This window comes from Bemisia tabaci, chromosome 1, assembly GCF_918797505.1.
Source record: "Bemisia tabaci chromosome 1, PGI_BMITA_v3".
Lineage (NCBI taxonomy): Eukaryota > Metazoa > Arthropoda > Insecta > Hemiptera > Aleyrodidae > Bemisia > Bemisia tabaci.
Window position 1 is genome coordinate 1208168 of NC_092793.1, and position 21420 is coordinate 1229587.

Here is a 21420-nt window from a genome sequence, read left to right on the forward strand (position 1 = left end):
CTTTTTACAGATTTAAATTATATTCATTAGTTTCGAAGATATGACAAATATTAACTTATTTTACGAATACCCCTCGTAGTTGCTCGAGATTCATTGCTTGAAAAGAAAGTTTCCACCGAAGTTCAAAGCAAAAATATTGATTTTGTTTTTTCAACTTTTTTCATATTCAATATCATAGAATGAATAAAGACCTCTACTTGCAAGGGCACCTTATACTCATGCCTCCTCAAAATCGATCGGCGTTTGGCCAAATTATAGTTAATGAAAATCCATTGGATTGTCTTTCAGTGTTTTTGCCAATGCCCCCCCCCCCCCCCCTGGAAAAGGGTAAAGTTGACCCTAGTTTCTCGGGGTTCAGCACGCTGTGCGCCTATAAAGGGTTTATTTGCCTCGCTCCTACCCTGAGACACTGTGATGTAGTGGATAGCGGCGTCGGCCCACACTCTGCAGGTCCGGGGTTCTATTCTTGGCCAAACAAATTTTTTTCCCTTGGTTTTTCCAATGCTTTCTCTGATTTTTCCATCCTGATCTGTTAATTGATTTGTTGCTAACTTTTTTTTCTTTTCTTTTTCTTTTTTTTTACTACTATCACTTACACGTCACTGTTTATACAAGTGGTTATTTTGTTCTCCTTTCTCTTTCAGGCAGCCCGGTAAGGATTGAAAATCGGTCTCATAATCACAGAATATTTAAACAAGTTACGAGAATAAATGCAGGGTCACTGTCAGTTATAGATTCAATGTACACAGAATTATCATTGGAGGGAAGGGGGCTGTTCGACCGATAGGTAATATGCCCTTACATCTAGTAGATGTAAAATGAAATTACTGTACATAGTGCGAAAGGTGGAAGTGGAAATATGAGAAATTTTCTGGAAGTCTGCTCGGAACATGCTTGTATATTGCACAAGCAACATCTCCATTACAGTTGATCTAATATCATCAGATCAACTAAATATCTCAGCATTTGATGCAGTCTCACTTAAAAATTTAGAGCAATTAAATGATGGCACTCTTAATTCTTTAATCACTTATGAGTCACAGTTTTCCTCCACTGCTGATCTAACTACTACATTGATATATTAAAAGGACTGTTCATTTAACCAGTAACCTACAATTTCCTCCTACAAGAGGTATCTGTACATAGTGTGAAAGGTGGAAGTGGAAATATGAGAAATTTTCTGGAAGTCTGCTCGGAACATGCTCGTATATTGCGTTTATTTTCGTAACTTGTGTAAATGTTCCGCGATTATGAAACCAACAAATTTCAAATCTTACCGGGCTGCCTGAAAAAGGAAGAAGAACAAAAAACCACTCATATAAACAGTGACATGTAAGTGATAGTAGTAAAAAAAAAAGAAAAAGAAAAAAAAAGGTAGCAACAAATCAATTAACAAATCAGGATGGAAAAATCAGAGAAAGCATTGGAAAAACCAAGGGAAAAAAATTTGTTCGGCCAAAAATCTATGGACTAAGCCATGAGAGGTGCTCATCGTGTGGTAGCCCTAAGAAGGGCCGTTGGAAAGGGCGAGCCGGCCGGCTGCATGATGTCCGCTGGGTGCTGAGCGACGTGAGTCCCGTGTGGTCGACGGGCGCGGAGTGAGCAAGAGAGATGCGCTCGCGGCTTATGTAGCCGTGACAGTGTTGAGCTCCAGCCAATGAGCTGCGCTGGTTGGCGGAGTGGTGGCTAGCCGCCACAAATCGAACCACAGACCTGCAGAGTGGGGGCCGACACCGCCATCTACTACATCACAGTGTCTCAGGGTAGTAACGAGGCAAACAAACCCATGATAGGCGCACGACGCGCTGCACCCCGAAAAACTGGGGTCAACTTTACCCTTTACGGGGGGGGGGGGGGGGGGCTGGCAAAAACGCTGAAAGACATGTCCAATGGATTTTCATTGACTGCAATTTGGCCAAACACCATTCGATTTTGAGGAGGCATGAGTGTAAGGTCCCCTTGTTAATAAAAAAAATTGATCTATGAGCAGAAGGGAAACTCCAGTTTTCAACATCAAATCCCTGATGAATTCACCGGTTTTCTTAATTTTAGTAGTCTCTACACATCATAAATTAAGTCCACTAGAAGTTTTCATACAAACCCAGTCAACGATGAGTATCCTCCGATGAGACTCCGGGATCTGTTGAAGAAGAAGTTTGGCAGCAACAGCAACTGAGTTAAAGAAGCAAAAACCCATTGCTTTGGATTCTTCCGCATGATGGCCAGGAGGTCGAACAATTGCAAATCCATTCTTAATATCGCCAGACCAAGCTGTAAAAGTAAGAGAGAGGTAGAACTTTTAATTATGCATTCATCAAACAAGGTTGCAAGAAGAGAAATAGGTAGATACATACAGAGATGGGAGGAGAGATAAGGAGGAGAAAACAGAGAGAGAGATTGATAGATAGACAGACAACGAATGTGTTTTTTTCATAAAATCGTTAACGTATTACAATTTATTATGGAAATCCAAGAACAAAACCATGAAACTCTTATATGACTTTATAAGAACATTTTTTTAAAAAAAAGCAATTGCAGGGCTAATAAAACAGTTTCCAGCTCTCATTAAAAAAAAGCTTGCAGGGTAAACATCCTATCATTATAGCAATGCTGATTGGAGGTGGTTATTAAAAAAAAAAAAAAAAAAAAAAAAAAAAAAAAAATATTAACAGATATAAATAACAATCTACTCTTAGAAGGAAAATCTATTGCAGGATCTACAACAATCAGAGTATTGAAATCTTACATATATAAGTAAGTTGGCTGCATGACTGGGAATTTTGACCCAAAAGTCGAGTGATGAGATACAAATATGGCAATATATACATACATAACAATTGCTTTTGAAGCGCGGCTTTGTGCTCTACGACACCCAACTGCCATTGCCCCTATCTTCCCAGAGATCATGAGGCAAAAGACACCTCATGATCTCCCCCTCAACTCCGTGATGCCAACCTTTCACCGGACGTCCACGCCATCTCCTCCCGGGAGGAACCCAACAGAAAACCTGCTTGGGCAACCGATCGTCTGCCATCCTTCGCACATATCCATACCAGACCAACTGCTTGGACCTGATATAAGGCACAATATCATTCTTCACAATCATTACCTTTTGCGTCTTTTCATTTTGGATCCGCTCTCTGTCTCTTCTCAAGATTCCAGCAGACCTCCGTTAAAAGTCTATCTCTTGCCCCGAGCATATCTTTACTTCTTTCCTTCAATTGCCTTCGAGTCACAATACTCTTCACGATGACGTTTTAAATTCTTCTTTTATTTTCCTTAGAAATACTCTGGTCCCAAAGCAGCCCATTTAGCATCGTAATAGCTTTCTTGCCTTGCACATTCTGACCTTTAATAGCCCGATCCAAGTTTCCGTCCTAAGTTAACTAAACTCCTAGATATTTATACTCTTCACAGTCCTGAATTCTCCGGCCGTCCTCAAGCTCAGTGCATTGCTAATCACCACCAATAACCACCTTCCATTCCTATTCAATGAATAACTACAATACATTTTAGACGTTTCTTTTCTTTTCATGAAATTAAAAAAATTAACCATCTAAGTGCAAAACCTTGAGAGAAACAAATCGGAAAGAACTAATTATTTTGGCTACAGGAAGGAGGGGGAGGGGGTAGGGGGGTAAGGTTGCCCCCTCCCTCTCAAATTCAAGCATACTTTTAGGGGTAATAATGTGTCTTCAATGTAACTTCCTCAAAATCTTAAAAATATATAGAAATGTGGAAAGAGAATTTGGGACCTTGGTTATAGAAGATAAAGTATGAAAATCATTAGATTCTTCAAAAAACAGTAAAAACATCGCAGCTATGAAATAACCATATATTCTCAATACGGGCTTCGCAGGCGCGGGTTACGCTTACGTGTAGGTAAAAACGGTTGGTCATCTAAGGGTTAACCGGCCGCCATTTTGGAAATTTCGATTTCTTCGAAAATCTAACATCAAATTCGTTTACCTCATGTCAAAGCACCCATACACACCGATTTTCTCGTAAATTCATTGACAAACTGCCAGTGTCAATTTTCGGCCATCTTGAACTCTAATCGGCCGCCATTTTTAAACGGTTTGAGATATTGACTTCGGGTTTGCGCGAAAAGATTTTTTTTATGTTCTTTTGAACAAGGTATCACAAAGGGGGTCTTCCCATTTGAAAAAAAAGTTGAATCCTGTTGTCCCCTACTCCAAAAAGTAGCTCTCTTTAACCTAAGACCATCCCCCAAGTTTAAAATCTTTACATTTATTAGGTGAAAAGTTAGAGCGGGTGGGGGGGACATTAGGATAACCCTGTATATGTGTCACCCCAAACTTCTCCCATTCTATTGCTACGCTGCCACCTGCCAAACGTCTTGTGTCAGGTCTCTTAAATACTGAAACAACTTAGAGGTTCCATATTTGATTTAAACTCTACAGGCACGGTGCAATTGAACTCACTGTTTAGGCGACTTGAATGTACATAAAAAATTCAAGTTGGAGGTTGTAGTGGGGTACTCCCTGGTGGATTTTTGGGCAATTTCGAAATAGGTTGTCGGAGCTCCTAGAAAAATAATCGCATTTTTGTGGTTTTTTAGGGGTAAAATAGCAAAATTGGCCTGATCTGAAATTTTAGTATGTTTTCACCTGGTATAAGATGTGACTTCTCTGAAATTTTCATGCTCATACAATGATTTATGCCCCCTGCGGCAGCGTTGCCAAGTTGCGAACTCCAAAATATTTTAGATTTAGATTTATTTATTTGTTTGTTTGTTTCTGCACAAATAGGCCAATGCAAAAATGTCAAGTTATACATTAATATTTAAATACATTTATGAAGTAAGAGAAATAAATAAATCACATAGTCGTAGGTCAAACTAAGATTCAATCCTGCGTGTACTCATTAATTTCATAGTACTCGCCGTTAATTAGATATTCATTTAATTTCCTTTAAAATTTTTTGCATCATAAATTGCCAAGTTGCCAAGTTGCGGACTCCAAAATATCAAATTTGATGATAAAATGAAGGTTTTTAAGTGCGATTTCCATTCAAAATCAAAAATTCAAATCGTAAGTTGTAGTAGGGTACTGCCTGCTGGGTTCTTGGCCAATTTCGAAATAGAGTGTTTGAGTTTTTAGGAAAATAATCGAATTTTTGTGGTTTTTTAAGGGTAAAATAGCAGACTGGGCATGGGGCGACAATTTAAACCTCTACTCCCTCATCCTTGCCGTGACCGATTTGAATTTTTAGAATGTATTAACCTGGTATAAGAAGAGACTTCTCTGAAATTTTCATGCTCATACAAATATCTATGCCCCCCGCAGCAGCGTTGCCAAGTTGCGAACTCCAAATTATCGAATTATTTGATAAAATGAAGGTTTCGAAGTGTGATTTCCATTCAAAATCTCACTACAAATGTGCAAGCTGAGAGCTTTTAATTAGAAAAGACATATTTGAACAATTTAGAGTTGCAGTGTTGCCAGCTTTCGATTTAAAATTCGTCAAAATGACCCGAATCGCGTTGCAACCGCAAGCGCTGGATTTTTATTTCGTTCAGAATTGGTTAAAACGGTTCTTCTGTACTCTATGCATTTAGGTACTATGAAAATTATGCCATTACTTACTTGATGGGTGCAGCTGACTCAAAAAGAGAGGACGGATAAAGCGATGAGTTGGGGGAAAACGAGCGGTTCGGGTTGACAGAAAGTTCTTAAATCTACTCCATCACTAGAAAGTAGAATTTGAGAACTTTCTCCCACCTCCCAAACCTTATCCCTGTTGCAGTCAATCCCTCGAACATCTTATCTGAAATTTTGCCCCCCGAATTTTTCCCCAAAACATGAAAAATAAAAACACAAATAAAATGGGTGGATAATGACGATTCAAATAACGCTAGAAGTCCCTGAATTCGACCTCCTCTCATACAGTGGATTGGATAGTTCAAATCTGGAAGACTTCTTACTGTAAAGAAAATTACCTTCGACAATTATTTAAAGAATAAAACAATTACAAAAGGTCACAATAATTTTGATTAATGTTGAAAATAAACTCCCTGATAAAAAAAAAGTAAACTATATAACGAAATTAAAAATGTTTTTTAAATTTTTGGTTGTATAAGACATGTTTGACATTCCGAAAAGTCACATATTTCTGGACTAAGTAAGGAAGACATTTTTCTTATATAGTAAGAGAATAAAAGAAATAAACAGTACTTTGTCTAATTTAAAAGTAAAACTATTCAAAAATAAAATTTAACGGTAATAACAGTAAATTGAAATATAATAGCACCAAATATACATTATACAGGTGAGATGAGTTGTATACACAAATAGCACGCAAAAGTGCATTGCTGTAAGTGGGATTTGTTTCGGATAACTTAAAATTTTCCCAAACTTTATAAAAATCGTGGTGTACAGATTCCATTGCTTGCTCAGAATAGGAACCTAGGCCACGTTGGTACTTCTGGCAAAAGTCAGGAACGTGAGAGAACGCAGCGTGTACTTTAGGCGTTACAGGAATACCTAGACTCAAGTGACTTTCTTTAAATTTTTCAATGGTTTCGATGTAATTTGCTTTTAGTTTTGCTGTGAAACAAGATTTCTTTACATCTTTGATCTTTTTCAATGAATCAGCGTATTTAAGACAACCTATCGAATAATTTCTTAAAATGTCAACCTTTTTAAGCAAGTTATTACATGAATTCTCATCAAATGCGGGCAAACCATGCGTCATAAGACGTTTTACGTGACATGCTTTCGCCCACTTCTCAGCATCTTCTTTCTTTTCTTTATAAAAATGGTCATACATGGTATTGACAACACCCAACAGGAGGTGCAGTTCTGGAGGGGGTATGAGATCCAGAAACATTTTATCTTCATCGTTTTTTTAATAAACCGGGGTGGACACAATTCTGAGAATTTTTAGCTTCATTCCAGATGGAACCTGATTCGACCCATTTAAAATAATTCTTTTTACAGGTGCCCACCGTTCTGTAGGTACCTTTCTCGTGAAGATTACATTTTTCAGCATCACACCATGTACAAGGATGGGCACTGGAGTGACTCATTATTTTAATCAATAATATTTGCTAATTTCAGATCAGGAGCTAAGGTGGCATCAAACTCGTTCATACATAATTTTTCCCATAATATTGATACATTTTCATAATGTTCTTGCACATGTGGACAAACAGCTAGAATAAATAATTTTTTGACACCAGATTCCAAAGATTTCTTGGCTAAAATTCCCTCTGCATATGTCTGTCTACCTTTTTTCTCTTTTTCTGCTGAACTATCGGCATCATCATCAAATTCAGGAAGGACAGACAAGCATACTTTTAAGAACCCTCGACCTCCATCAATTCCAAACTTTAGACGCATATTTTGAACATTACGCTTATTTTGAATACATTCTAAAACCCTTTAATATCACAACAAAAAACTAATGTTTCTAAAATTTTACTTTGAACTTTCTTCTTCTCATTCAAGAATTCGATTTGCTCGGCCCTGAAAAACTTATCTAGTGTGTGACTCACATCTTGAATAGCACATTTTAAATTTTTTTGAATTGCCGCTCTATTGTTTGTAGCGATTCTAATGACTCTAGCAAAGCTCAAAGTTGATCGATCACTGAGTTTCAAAGAATTTTTAACATCATGCACATTTTCAACAGAGAGTAAGGGTTCCTTTGACCGGTCAGAAAGTTTTGTGTTTAAATTTACTTTGAGTGGTTTGCCTTGGCTTTGGGAAGAGGATAGAGGCTCCATTTCTTTTGACGTTGAAGGTCTCTTTTCTTTTGCAATTTTTTTTATAATTTTGGAAGCTACATGCTGTTTGGTTTTTGAATCACACGAACTATCAATTAGCTCAGAGATAATATTTATTAGTGATGTTTTACTACATTTAAGTTAAACCTGGCTTCATTTTACTTAAACACGTGTTGCACCGCTTTTCGCATTTGATGTTTTTAGACACTTAGCCAGTTTTTTCTTATCCCTCAAACCATTTCTAAAAATTAAGGGGGCTGTGACATTCCATGTTCCTTTTTGATTTCGTAAATATCCAATTGTTGGTTGTCTCGCAAACTTACAGAGAGGGCAATCACATAATTTTTCGTCAATATCATCCTGTTGACTCCTCGTCTTCTTTTTCAATACAAACTTTAATAGATCAGGTTGTGCTTTTATCGACTTACCTCGAAAGATATACAAAGTGCACTTTGCACATACTATTTGAGGTAACGCATCGTTTTTCGGATCATATTCGGGTACTAAGGTTTTAATTTTAATTTGCAACGCTTCATTTATGAACCTCATTTTATTTCCGCGGCTAAAACAAAGTAAGCATACTGAATGGCGGTTCTCATCGTGTGTTTTTTTTATGATTTTTGATTACAATAAAGTTAAACAAAAAATATCAATATTGAAGACCAAAATCTCGAATGACATACTATGAGCCTCGCACTTGACCAAGAAACCATGAGCAAATGTAACCACACCCGCTCGTGTAAATATCATGTCTCATGGTGTTGTCGATTTCAGGATTAAAACCTGATGTTACCGTTTCTGATTATGATAAGGTAATCGATGAGTATGATCTAGGTGTACAAACAAAGACACCTGAAAAACTAGCCCAGACTTCGGTTGATAGGTAATGCTGTACCCGAGATGGGAGCTGCAGAAAACTCATATGTATCCATCACTGATTGAAACGTTGTGACGTAAGGCCAAAAGTTGAAAGCATATAATAATACTTATTATTATTGTTGCATATTGACGGTGAAACTACCAAACCACGTATCTCGGTTTGCGACGTCGCAGACTTCCTGTCATACTTTATTTTTTAAATGAAAAACTACTTAACATCCAGTCTTGAAAATTTCTGTGATTTTTCCTCTTTGTGCGGAGAAAATTCCATGAAAATTTCAAGGAATGATATTGATTTGGTCTACTTCAAAAAAATAAAATGTGAGCGTAGATTTTTAAACACCGCAAACGAGATACGTGGTTTGGTAGTTTCACCGGCGATATATTTAAGAAGTAGGATACCATAATATTTGAAATATGGCTCACAGCTCATGTAAGGGCTTGCATCAAATCAAATTATGCTCATTAATAAGTTGAGATTTTTCCTTTCTTTCTTAAATCTTTAAATTATTTCCATTCTGTCCTCCGATTTTTTAAGTAGCAAAATTTAAATAATCCTGAGATCATCTGTCAACATAGTTGAAATGCAAGTCTATCTCGCTATCACAATCTAGTCTATCTTCCCGCCAACCTCCTTGCCCCTCAACTATCGTTCATTGCCGCTCACGTGCTTTATCGCAGAACTCACGATGTGCTTTGGCGAAAGATTTTCCACTACAGTCGCTCCAGTTTGGAGAAGTTCATGTGATTCCAAATTCTTTTAGTCGTAATCAGTCGCTTAACCAGCTTCTTTCACTTGTGCTTGTCTTAGGTGGTTCTAGTCACAGCTTTTTCAGTTTGTCGCTTCTTAATCATGTCGGGCAGAATAATCATTTTTCTAGGTGACAGCCATTTTTTACGTTTACAAAGAATCGTAGAGCGCTTTAAAGATCCCAAGGATGAATTTATAAACTTATCAGTCTCCGGATCAAACGTAGCAAAAGCCCTTGATACCCTTAATCATTATATAGGCCAAAATCTACCACAAATAAAGACATTGAATCAACTGCCAAACAAATATACTGTGTTTATATTTTTGGGAAGTAATGACTGCAGGCCCCTTCGTCAGCACACAGAGTTCAATATATATCATTTAAAAAAATTGTAAATATTTGCCGAAAACTTATCAAAATTGTAAGAATTTTAAGAATTCCATCTATTCCAAAGTTTTATAGCATACTTCCAGAAATTTCAAAAATGAATAAATGGCTTGGTTCATTCACTGCCACAAAATACGTACAAGTCTTAGAAACATTCAAAATTTTTCCGAAACAAAGATGTGAAGAGAGGCTCAAATACTTTGAGGAGACTTTTTATGATTGGAACAAACCTGATGGAGTCCATCTAAATACAAGAGGCCTATTGATCGTCTGGAATATCATGCAACAGAGTTTGCCATGAATGGTATGTTTCCTTATTTAGTCTAGAAATATGTGACTTTTCGGAATGTCAAACATGTCTTATACAACCAAAAATTTACAAAACATTTTTAATTTCGTTATATAGTTTACTTTTTTTTTTTATCAGGGAGTTTATTTTCAACATTAATCAAAATTATTGTGACCTTTTGTAATTGTTTTATTCTTTAAATAATTGTCGAAGGTAATTTTCTTTACAGTAAGAAGTCTTCCAGATTTGAACTATCCAATCCACTGTATGAGAGGAGGTCGAATTCAGGGACTTCTAGCGTTATTTGAATTGTCATTATCCACCCATTTTATTTGTGTTTTTATTTTTCATGTTTTGGGGAAAAATTCGGGGGGCAAAATTTCAGATAAGATGTTCGAAGGATTGACTGCAACAGGGATAAGGTTTGGGAGGTGGGAGAAAGTTCTCAAATTCTACTTTCTAGTGATGGAGTAGATTTCAGAACTTTCTGTCAACCCGAACCGCTCGTTTTCCCCCAACTCATCGCTTTATCCGTCCTCTCTTTTTGAGTCAGCTGCACCCATCAAGTAAGTAATGGCATAATTTTCATAGTACCTAAATGCATAGCGTACAGAAGAACCGTTTTAACCAATTCTGAACGAAATAAAAATCCAGCGCTTGAGGTTGCAACGCGATTCGGGTCATTTTGACGAATTTTAAATCGAAAGCTGGCAACACTGCAACTCTAAATTGTTCAAATATGTCTTTTCTAATTGAAAGCTCTCAGCTTGCACATTTCTAGTGAGATTTTGAATGGAAATCACACTTCGAAACCTTCATTTTATCATCAAATTCGATCAGTGTAGTAAATTTCTTATTGAAAGAGTTTTCAGAATCGAAAAGAGAGCTCTGAGGACTATATTAAAATTAAACCCATATGATTCCTGCAGAACTCGCTTTAAGAGTAGTGGGCTGCTTACTGTACCATCCCTCTTGATATTTCGATCTATCATGAATTTTGTTATTAATAAATTAGATCCAAGAAACTCAAATGCCAACTGCCAAGTAAACACCAGAAATGCTGGTATAACGGCTGCAGTGAAGGGTAGCCCCACTTTAAGAAGGGGCCATGCCTTCTTCTTGAAACTCCCAGATGATTTAAAGAAAATTTATGATGCAAAAAATTTTAAAGCGAAATTAAATGAATATCTAATTAACGGCGAGTACTATGAAATTAATGAGTACACGCAGGATTGAATCTTAGTTTGACCTACGACTATGTGATTTATTTATTTCTTTTACTTCATAAATGTATTTAAATATTATTGTATAACTTGACATTTTTGCATTGGCCTATTTGTGCAGAAACAAACAAATAAATAAATCTAAATCTAAAATATTTTGGAGTTCGCAACTTGGCAACGCTGCCGCAGGGGGCATAAATCATTGTATGAGCATGAAAATTTCAGAGAAGCCACATCTTATACCAGGTGAAAACATACTAAAATTTCAGATCGGTTAAGGCAAGGATGAGGGAGAGGGAATTTGATTTGTCGCCCCAAGACCAATTTTGCTATTTTACCCCTAAAAAACCACAAAAATGCGATTATTTTTCTGGGAGCTCCAACAACCTATTTCGAAATTGCCCAAAAACCCATCAGGGAGTACCCCACTACAACCTCCAACTTGAATTTTTTATGTACATTCAAGTCGCATAAAAAGTGAGTTCAAGCGTACGGTGCAGGTACATAATTTCCCCGACCTGGAGCTCTACTGTTCTTCAGCTCTCGTATGGCCTTAACCACATCCTCCATAAATCTTAGCAATATTATAAGACTTGAATACAACTATAAGATCAAAATGAAATTATGGCAATGTTATAAGACTTCAGTTGACTTGTAGACATCCTGAGCACAAGAAAAGAGACCCTCTGGCATATTTAATGTTAAGCAGGAGGAAGGAAACACTCTGAATAGACCAGAGTTTTCCATAAAAAATACGACTGAAACAACACTACATAAATTTTGGAATTGGAGAACAAGGTAAAAAGTATATAGGTAAATAGAATTGCAGTTTCTAAAATTGTGGGTGGCGTCAGCCTTTGGCCGTGTGCATCTGTTTAATACAGCAACCATGCTTCCTGTCTGTAAAAAAGAAGGTGGCAGCCAACCATAGACACATGCACAAGTCCCTTTGTCTTAAAATTAAGTGCCATCAGATTTAGATTGTGCGCAAACATCCTAATGAATTCCAACAATTTTGGTGTTTATGGACGTGGATGCAGAAATGTTTCGTTTTGATCTATTGAGTATTCAGAAAGTTATAAACACTTATAGAGACCCAAAACAAGGAAAATTCTACTCTCAACTCGCACAATGCCTAAATTCAAGTACGGCTCATTTTCATCTACTCACTAGTGGCCCTAACAACATGACCGAGTGAGCAGATTTTGATCTCTACAGGCTCAACACGATTACGTCTTGAAAATGGCAGAAAGTTTTCCCTTTTTTTTTTGGTAAATTTCAGGCTTTAATAAATAAAAATATTACTAAAGTGGCTTTCCGAATTTTTCACTTACAACCAGCCCTCCCCCCCCCCCCCCCCCGTCTTTGAATTGCATGCTTATGCTCCTTGAGATATCTCTATACTGGCTAAAGAAGGGAACGTCTCTACTATCGTTGGTTTTCCTGTCTCTGGGGATGTTCAGCCATCTATTTCTCAAAGGATTGTAAGTCAACTGCTTTTTTTTTTGAGTGGGGTGGTTCTGCGAACTTAGAACATTCGCTAAGACATCACTAAAAGTTCTGTATTTCTCGGCGGAAGCAGAATACGGCAGAAAATCTCACTTCTATCCCAGTCACTCATCATTTCTTTAAAATGTAAACGACAGTAGAATGAATAAAAAAATGGACTAAAAGATCGAGAGCTGTCATTTTCCGTTCACTCAACATCTCTACTTTGATTTTCACCTGGATTCATTGAGCGAATAAAGGATTATATGACCAAAAATCGACTCTGCAGACGTGTCACCCCCTTTATAACTAACGATCTTTCCTGGGTGTCTGGTCATCTACCATACCTGCGTATCTACCGCCTGGAGTCCTGTTTGATAAGAGTGTGTACTTAAAATGGTCAAAGTTGTAACAACGGTGTGTTGTGAACTCAAAGTTGTTTGCATCGAAGGATTGTGATGCACTGAACGTGGTGAATTTTGCTGGCAGAAAATAGAGTCAAGTATTGAAAAAAAAATATACTCACCTCTGTCCAGCTTTCAATTCTGGTAAGAACCGATTATTTCTACATGGATTTGCTTAATATTACGTGTAATGTTGATCCCTGCAAGGTTTCCATATTGCCTTGAAGATAATTCAAAAATACTTTATATTTTGAAGTCAAAACAAGCAGAATTCTTGCCTCTGTCCCGCTCAACTGTGTCCTAAATTAGACCCAGCCAGTGGTGAATTCGTGGGACAGAGGTGAAGATTCTACAGGATAGAGTTAAGGATTCGAAACACTCATAAAGAATTACTCGATTAATTGCCATAAAAAGGATACATACAATGTCAGGTATCTTTTCAACTAAAATCCAGGCATGCTTACTAAGAGCAGAAACCCTCAAGACACCAAATGTTTGGAAATGTCAAACATCTGATCTGCTCTTAACCATGGATTCCTTCCAGTCCATGGCTTCCTAGTAAATTCTCCTGACTTCCAATGTGAAAATATTAAACGGATAAACATCACGTGTAATATTGAACAAATAACTGAACAAATGACCAATTCTTACCGGAATTGGCGGGCGGGTAGAGGTGAGCTTTTTTAACTACTAACTATTGCTTTTACTTTAACTATTAACTTTAAACTATTTTTCTGCCCAGAGGATTCACCACGTTTAATACATTTCGACTGGAACCAAACACTTTTTTGTTCACGATTTAACTCAAAGCAGAAACCCGGGACAGACCTTTAGCTGGGTGACATACTTGCCGACTCAATTTGTCGTCTCCTAATAATATTTTATTTACCCAATGAATCAAGAAGAAAATCAATGTTGAGTAGTATAAAATCCGTAGAATTACAAAAAATCAATTGAATTTATCATACCTCTTGACCCATTCAAATGTGGAAGCTCACCTCTGTCCCACACATAAATTCTGCATTTTGCACCGTATGCCATCGAATTTTACTGTATAGACTCAAACAAGCACTGTCATTTTAAGTAACGAGTGGCCAAATTAAGAGAAACATATTTTTTCAGATTTCTGAAGGTTTCACGAAAAATCGGAGGAAAAATAAGCAGGAATTTTTTGAAAATAGACTTTTCAAGTAAATATTCTGCCTCTGATTAAACAATTCAGTGTTTTTGGGGTTCAATTAGTTTCTGATTTTTAGAAAGCATCTTGCACAATTTAAATTTTTGTTTGATTGACAACATACTGACAGTCCGGTGTACAAATAATAGCAGAGAAGTAAAGGGACAGACGTGAGATTTTTTTCTCACTTTAAAATTTCTGCCGGCCAGGCGTCATGTTAAATTTTTTGAATAAAGTTAAACCATCTGCTTTTTTAGGTCCTACCACACAACTAAAATCTAATAATTATACCTGCCATGGACAATTCTGGAGTTCATTTTTGAAGAAAAAATTATTCAAAAGTTAACAATAGCAGAGGATCCTTAAGTATAATTCTGGAGAAATAGGAACTTTATTCATACCAAATATGTACAAAGGGAGTTCATTTCACGGTATAACCTACCGTTGGGGTGGATCATTTAACTTCTTCATGGAAATACTCTCCAAGATAAAACTTTGGTCTGCTGGCGTTTTAAAATCTAACTAATATAAGTTTCACACAGGGTGTTGATGAAGGGCATTCCTCTAGAATTGGACACTAGATCAAGTCACCCTTCTTTGGTAAAGGGAAGATTATTACTAGTTTGAAAGTACCTATTGCTTGTTAGAAACTATTAAAGGGTTGGAAACATTGTTTCAATGTATAGCTCAAAAAGAGTAGTCCACTTGTGTTCAAAATTCGTTGAGGCCCGATCACGATTAATTAATAGCTAATCTGGGTTTTTTTTTTTACCTCAAGAGTACATGGCAAATCTTTCTACATGCAACTCACTTTTGGCAGCTAGTTCAATAACACAGCCTGCTGCCATCCTCGCAGCAGATGCAGTATGAAGATCATTCCATGTAGTGTCAGAATCTACACCTAAACCACCACATGGTAATAGGACAAAACTTCTTGTGGGTAACTGGGCTAGTTTACTTGGCTCCAATTTCTGTCGACTATACGAATTTGTCCCTGAAATCAAGAAGAAACATTGACATTAGAATGATAAATAAGAACAGAATGTTTGGAGACACAACCTCTTCCACCTTTTCTTTTCCGAGTAACTTCGATTCATTCACGCTTTCCAGCCAAAGTATCACAAGCGCCATTTGTGCTTAGGCACTATGTTGCCAGACTTCTCAAACTTGTCCAATTTTCTTTTCAAAAACTATTGAACGGAATCACTTAAAAATTTTATCTACTATTTCTTTGCTTGTTAAGATTAATCTCTGAAACTTTCATAAAACTGCGTGCAAAAGTTTTAGAGAAAATATTTAAACAATATTGAGATGTCTGACGACATAGTGTCTCAGTGTTAATGGTGCTTCCAATATTTAAGCTGGAAGGTGATGACCTTTACTTAAGCATGCATTTTTTCACCTTGATTACTTTGGTAAAGTTTTTATTTTAGATTTCAGCTTCGATACTTTGACGGATTATGGTTCCTTCCGGCTTAGAGGAGAAAAATTCAGTCTTTCGAGAATTTTTAGGAGAACTTGTAAAATTACTTATCGATGGCTAAGAAACAATATCGCCTATCTTGCAACTGACGATTTTACAGAGAAAAAACTTCGCCATTTTTGTAATTTTGAGATTAGGAATGCAATGGTATTAAATATACACTGCAACGCTCCTTTGCAGCATTGGAAAAAACTAAAAACATCAGCTTGCATCAAATCGTGCACTGTAGAATGCAGCACCAACGCTACCTAGGTCAATTTCGCCAGAATTGTCAGTTAGGCAGTATTGTTCCTTAGCCATCCTTGTTCATTCAGTTTTTCAAAATTGTTCGTAAACATTCATTGAAAATGTTTCATAGTATACATTAAAAAATAAAAATATAGGTTATAAGAAAACTAGGCGATTTCTGCTATTAGGCATATATTTTTACTAAGCAATTTATTTTTAAATGTTGGATCATCTCATCACAAAAGGGTCCTTAACTCTTTGGTGACAAGAGTGTTTTTCCGCAAACATAATTGAGGAGCAGGCACACTCTCAGGCGATGAAAGGACTACGTGCAAAATGGGCCATTTGGGGCTCGGGGCGGATACCTTTGAGACTTTCCCTATTCATTCACCTAACAATGCCCCATCTTTCCCCAAAGTTTCAAGCCCCCCAAAAATTTTGGGGAGACGCGGCGGGGGGTCAAAGTTAAAAACCGGCAAAATTTTCGCGAATTTTTTACTCGAAAACCAAGAAGTTTTGGAAAACGCGGTTTAAACGAGCGTATTTAGCGTGACGAGAGCTTTCAGAAAATGTATAACATCATAGGGTTTTGTCAACTTCAGCTCGAGTTATCGCCTCCGAAGCGCCGGAACGCTCAAAAAAGACCCCTTATTTTTTCACGTTAGGGCCGATTTAAAAAAAAGCCATTTTTTTATTTTGATGAAAAACTGATATGTTGTCCCTGACTCTCTGTAGCCCCTCTGGCTCTTTACCGCATGCTGGGGAAATGTTTTGGTCGCGAGTTATAAGAGCGGAAAGGAGCGAAGGTCGGAAAAATCGGCTATTTTAAACTGCGCGCGCGGCGTTGATCGGAGGGAAAACGTCCCCTCCCACTCAGTTCGGCGAATCACACTCCTCTGCCGACCTCGCATTGTTGCCACATGTCTCCTGATCCGTCGCCGCGCGCAGTTTAAAATAGCCGATTTTCCCGACCTTCGCTCCTTTCCGCTCTTATAACTCGCGACCAAAACATTTCCCCAGCATGCGGTAAAGAGCCAGAGGGGCTACAGAGAGTCAGGAACAACATATCAGTTTTTCATCAAAATAAAAAAATGGCTTTTTTTTAAATCGGCCCAAACGTGAAAAAATAAGGGGTCTTTTTTGAGCGTTCCGGCGTTTCGGAGGCGATAACTCGAGCTGAAGTTGACAAAACCCTATGATGTTATACATTTTCTGAAAGCTCTCGTCACGCTGAATACGCTCGTTTAAACCGCGTTTTCCAAAACTTCTTGGTTTTCGAGTAATAAATTCGCGAAAATTTTGCCGGTTTTTAACTTTGATCCCCCGCCGCGTCTCCCCAAAATTTTTGGGGGGCTTGAAACTTTGGGAAAAGATGGGGCATTGTTAGGTGAATGAATAGGGAAAGTCTCAAAGGTATCGGCCCCGAGCCCCAAATGGCCCGTTTTGCACGTAGTCCTTTGACTTTTCATAGGATACTTTATGAGATATTTTATGAACTGGCAATAAAAATCACATAGCAGATAAAACTAGAGTTAGAAAATATGGTTCTGAAAAATTTTATGAGGCTATAACGTCGTAACTGATACAAACAGATTTATAAATGTATAGTCTGATATTCACTGTCAGTTATAAGCACTGACTTTCCCAAAATCATGAACACTGTCGGGCAATGCCAGCTGACATTGTTGTTGATATAGTAACACAGAAGCAGCAAACAGCACTCTTCAACCTTCCTGTAGATATGATAAATGATCATGCTTTGCATCTGAGTGACAGGAAAATTTGCAAACTTCAAGTCCATGTTGATGATTCTTCACATTTTCTGAAGACTTATCTTAGTTATCAGAAAGAGGTTCGTGCCAAAGAGGTCATTTTTCAGTCGTGGCGGATACTGTTGAGACTTGACCTATTGATTTCCTAAAAAATGCCCCATCATTCCTCAAAGTTTCAGGCGGTGGGGGGTCAATTACCAATCGGCAAAATTTGTGCAAATTTTATCCTCAAAAATTAAAAAGTTTTACGAAACGCGACTTAGACGAGTATTTCCAACGTGACAAGAGGTTTCCGAAAATGTGCAACATCATAGGGTTTTGTCGTCTTATATTGAAGTTATCGCCTACCAAGCGCCGTAACACTAAAAGAGGACCCTTTTCTCACGACCAGGCTGATTCCCTAATTTGCCCATTTTTAATTTTGATGAAAAACTGGTGTGTTGTTCCTGACTGTCTGTAGCCCCACTAGATTTTTACTGTGTGCCGGGGAAATTTTTTTTGTCGCGAGTTGTGAGAGCAGAAAGGAGCAAGTGTCAGGGAAATTGGCCATTTCAAACCGTGCGCGCGGAACCTCAGGAGGGTTTCTCCCCAAGAGAGACTAGCTAGATGCTGACTAAATGTCTAGCTAGCTAGACTAGATGTGATTTTTTTAAACAGTCGACAAAATGCGTCAATAAAACAAATTTTCATTCTCCCTCTGTTGCCTTTTGTGATTAGGTGGGCAGCGTTGTCATATTTACTGCAGCTAAGGTCAGAGCTCATTTATTCGTTGCAAAAATGGGCAAATTATTACTATACAAGTGGTTTTGAAGAATAAAAATGCAGACAACATCTATAATAAACAGTGCTGAAACATACCTGCATTATTTGAGGTCCAATGGTAGAGCATGCACAGATGCACGCCCACACGCTTGTCAGAATCGGCGGACAGTTGGCATGGAGTTGATCAATACTACACGTGTAGTTTAAAATTGCCGATTTCCCCGGCCCTCGCTCTTTTCCGCTCTCATAACTTGCTATGAAAAACTTTCCTTGACATACAGTAAAAAGCTAGGGGGGACTACAGAGAATAAGGAACAACACACCGGTTTTTCATCAAAATTAAAAATGGGCTAGTGTAAGAATTGGCCTAGACGTGAAAAAAAGTTGGTCTTGTTTTAGCGTTCCGGCGCTTTTCAGGCGAATTTCCGGGTCTTTCCAGTTTAAGTTGACACACCCCTATGATGTTAAGCATTTTCTGGCAGCTCTTGTCACGCAGGAAACGCTCCGTCTAAGTTGCGTTTTGCAAGACTTTTTAGTTTTGGAGAAAAAATTCACGGAAATTTTGCCGATTTGTAACTGACCCACCGCTGCGTCTCCTCAGGCCCACTTTTGGGAGACTTGAAACTTTGAGAAATGAAGGGGCATTTATCATCATGTTATTTTTTCAGAATGCACAATTAAAGTATTGACAAGTACCTACATAAACCATGTTGATGAGAGATGCAGCTTACCAAGAAGTAAAGCATGGGGTTCACTATGACAGACTTGAAGCTCTTCCAGGGTGGCTTTACGCGACCTAATCCTATCACATCTTTCTATGAGGCCTTTTTCACCTAGACGAGCCCAGACACTCTGCAACCTTCCTCCATGCTCCGCATGCTCAGCATTGTTACCGCACGTGCAACCATGTTTTAGCATAAGACTGTCCCAGCAGAGTCCAGTCCTCTGACCTTGAGAACTCCTACGATTTTTGAAAATATCATTAGATCCAGAGAAAGCTGTGAGAAACATCCTAAAAACTGATCCCAATTTCAGTTTCTTTTATGAAAGTCAAGTAAAATTTGTGAATTCATTTTCATATAATGCAAGATCTCTGACTGATTAAAAAGAAAGAGGAGGAAAATTCGAGTACAATAATGTGAAACCACAAAATACATTTTCAGCTATCTGCAGCCTGATTGTTGAAACTTTATCTGGCTTTGTCAAGAAGATAAGAAAAGACCAAGCCCTATCTGATATCGATTTTCGATAATTTCAACAACCTGGCCGCTGCCTGACAGCACCTGCCTCCCCCAAACCAACCCATAAGTTAAAAATGTCCTTACATTTTTGCTTTTTCCAAGGAAACAGTTTTGATTCAACTAAGTCATAACAGAGCAAACAGAAATAATAATGAAATGAAAACTATTAAAGGATAAGGAAGGCGATCGGGTATTCTTGATGTTACATGGTTCCTGAGTCAGGGTTTACACCTAGCAAGGGCTACACTCTCTATGCTGCCGACATAACTACCAACTTAGGAGACAACAGTTCTTTGCATGCTTTTGAAAAACTACTTTGGTTGAGAATATACCATAGAAAGAAAATCACTCTGGTATTGGAAATGGAGAATAAATCTCCACATGCGTTGAGAAATTTACTACCTACATTTAGGAACAATAGTTGGTGGTAATAACAATCTCTGCTTAATTGAAAGACTTAAAATCTTATCGTGACTAGATTGTTAATTTTAAAAAGAATCACTAAAAAATAGAGATTTAACTTAGACAACTTAAAAGTATGGAAACAACAATTTTATCGAGAGAGAGTTTTTGACTAGAATTAGAAATTTTTTGTAGAATTGATAGCAAAATCCAAGATATATGTTTGTCAGAATATCCACAAAAATAATTCCCCCCTGAATCAATTCTTCATTGAAATGACACACACCGCAATGGTCATATTTGGATGATGAAACCACAGAAATGCATGTCTCAGTTTGCAGCATTGAGGATTTTCTATCATACTTCATTTTCTACTTAGAAAACTACGAAACTTCATTTCTTGAAAACTTTAGCAATTTTTCTCTCAATGTGAAAAATACTCTGTAAAAATGTCAAGGCATGATGTAAATTTGATTTCTCCTTGTAAAGAATGAAATCGGAGCCGAGATTTCGCAACAACCTAGATACGCAATTTTACAGTTTTAATCACCGTCGATTCAGCATCGATCCAAAGTTCACTTCCAAAATTTTCTTTTCATCAATTTCACGATTTTATATCCTTTGTTGACGAAATGAAGTGGCATTGTCACTGCATAGAAGAATCAAGTTAAGGCTATCGCCATTGCGTGCATTTTTGCTCGGTACTCCAATTACTATACACCTGCGCTCTGCCGGCCGGCCATGCAGGTTCTATAGCGACGACTATCTGACTGAGCTTCCCCTTAACTGAGGGGATCCCAACAGAAAGCCCTCGCCCTTGCCCACCAACTCGAAAATCCCGTTATCAGGCCAAGAAAAATAAGGACGTGGATAATCTTCCCGGACTATGTTTTCCGCAATATGCCGGCAAGTACTTTGTCACTACACATATTATCGAAATATGTAGTTTTTGTACTTTGCTTGAGTTACTTAAACATGAGTTACTAGCTTGTGTGGGAAAATCCATACAAAAAAATCCAAAGCTGATACCTCAGATAAAACTGCATTTTATAGAGGACAGCCAAAATCAAACATATAGTTAACTCACAGTTACTTATATACACAGTTGATTACAAAGGTATAGTTATATATAACTATATATAACTAGATGAAACTACATATAACTATATACAACTAGATAAAA

The 21420-nt window shown here is 37.6% G+C and overlaps 1 protein-coding gene across 1 annotated transcript in view; it reads right to left on the reverse strand.

The window, feature by feature from the left end:
• Positions 1 to 21420, reverse strand: part of HDAC4 (histone deacetylase 4) — a 60510-nt gene that overhangs the window by 14199 nt on the left and 24891 nt on the right. The window contains exons 6-8 of the mRNA XM_072306541.1: positions 19326 to 19555; positions 15161 to 15343; positions 2102 to 2271 (exon numbers count right to left, since the gene is read on the reverse strand). Coding sequence (XP_072162642.1) covers positions 2102 to 2271; positions 15161 to 15343; positions 19326 to 19555 — 583 coding nt within the window. The remainder of the gene's footprint in view (positions 1 to 2101; positions 2272 to 15160; positions 15344 to 19325; positions 19556 to 21420) is intronic.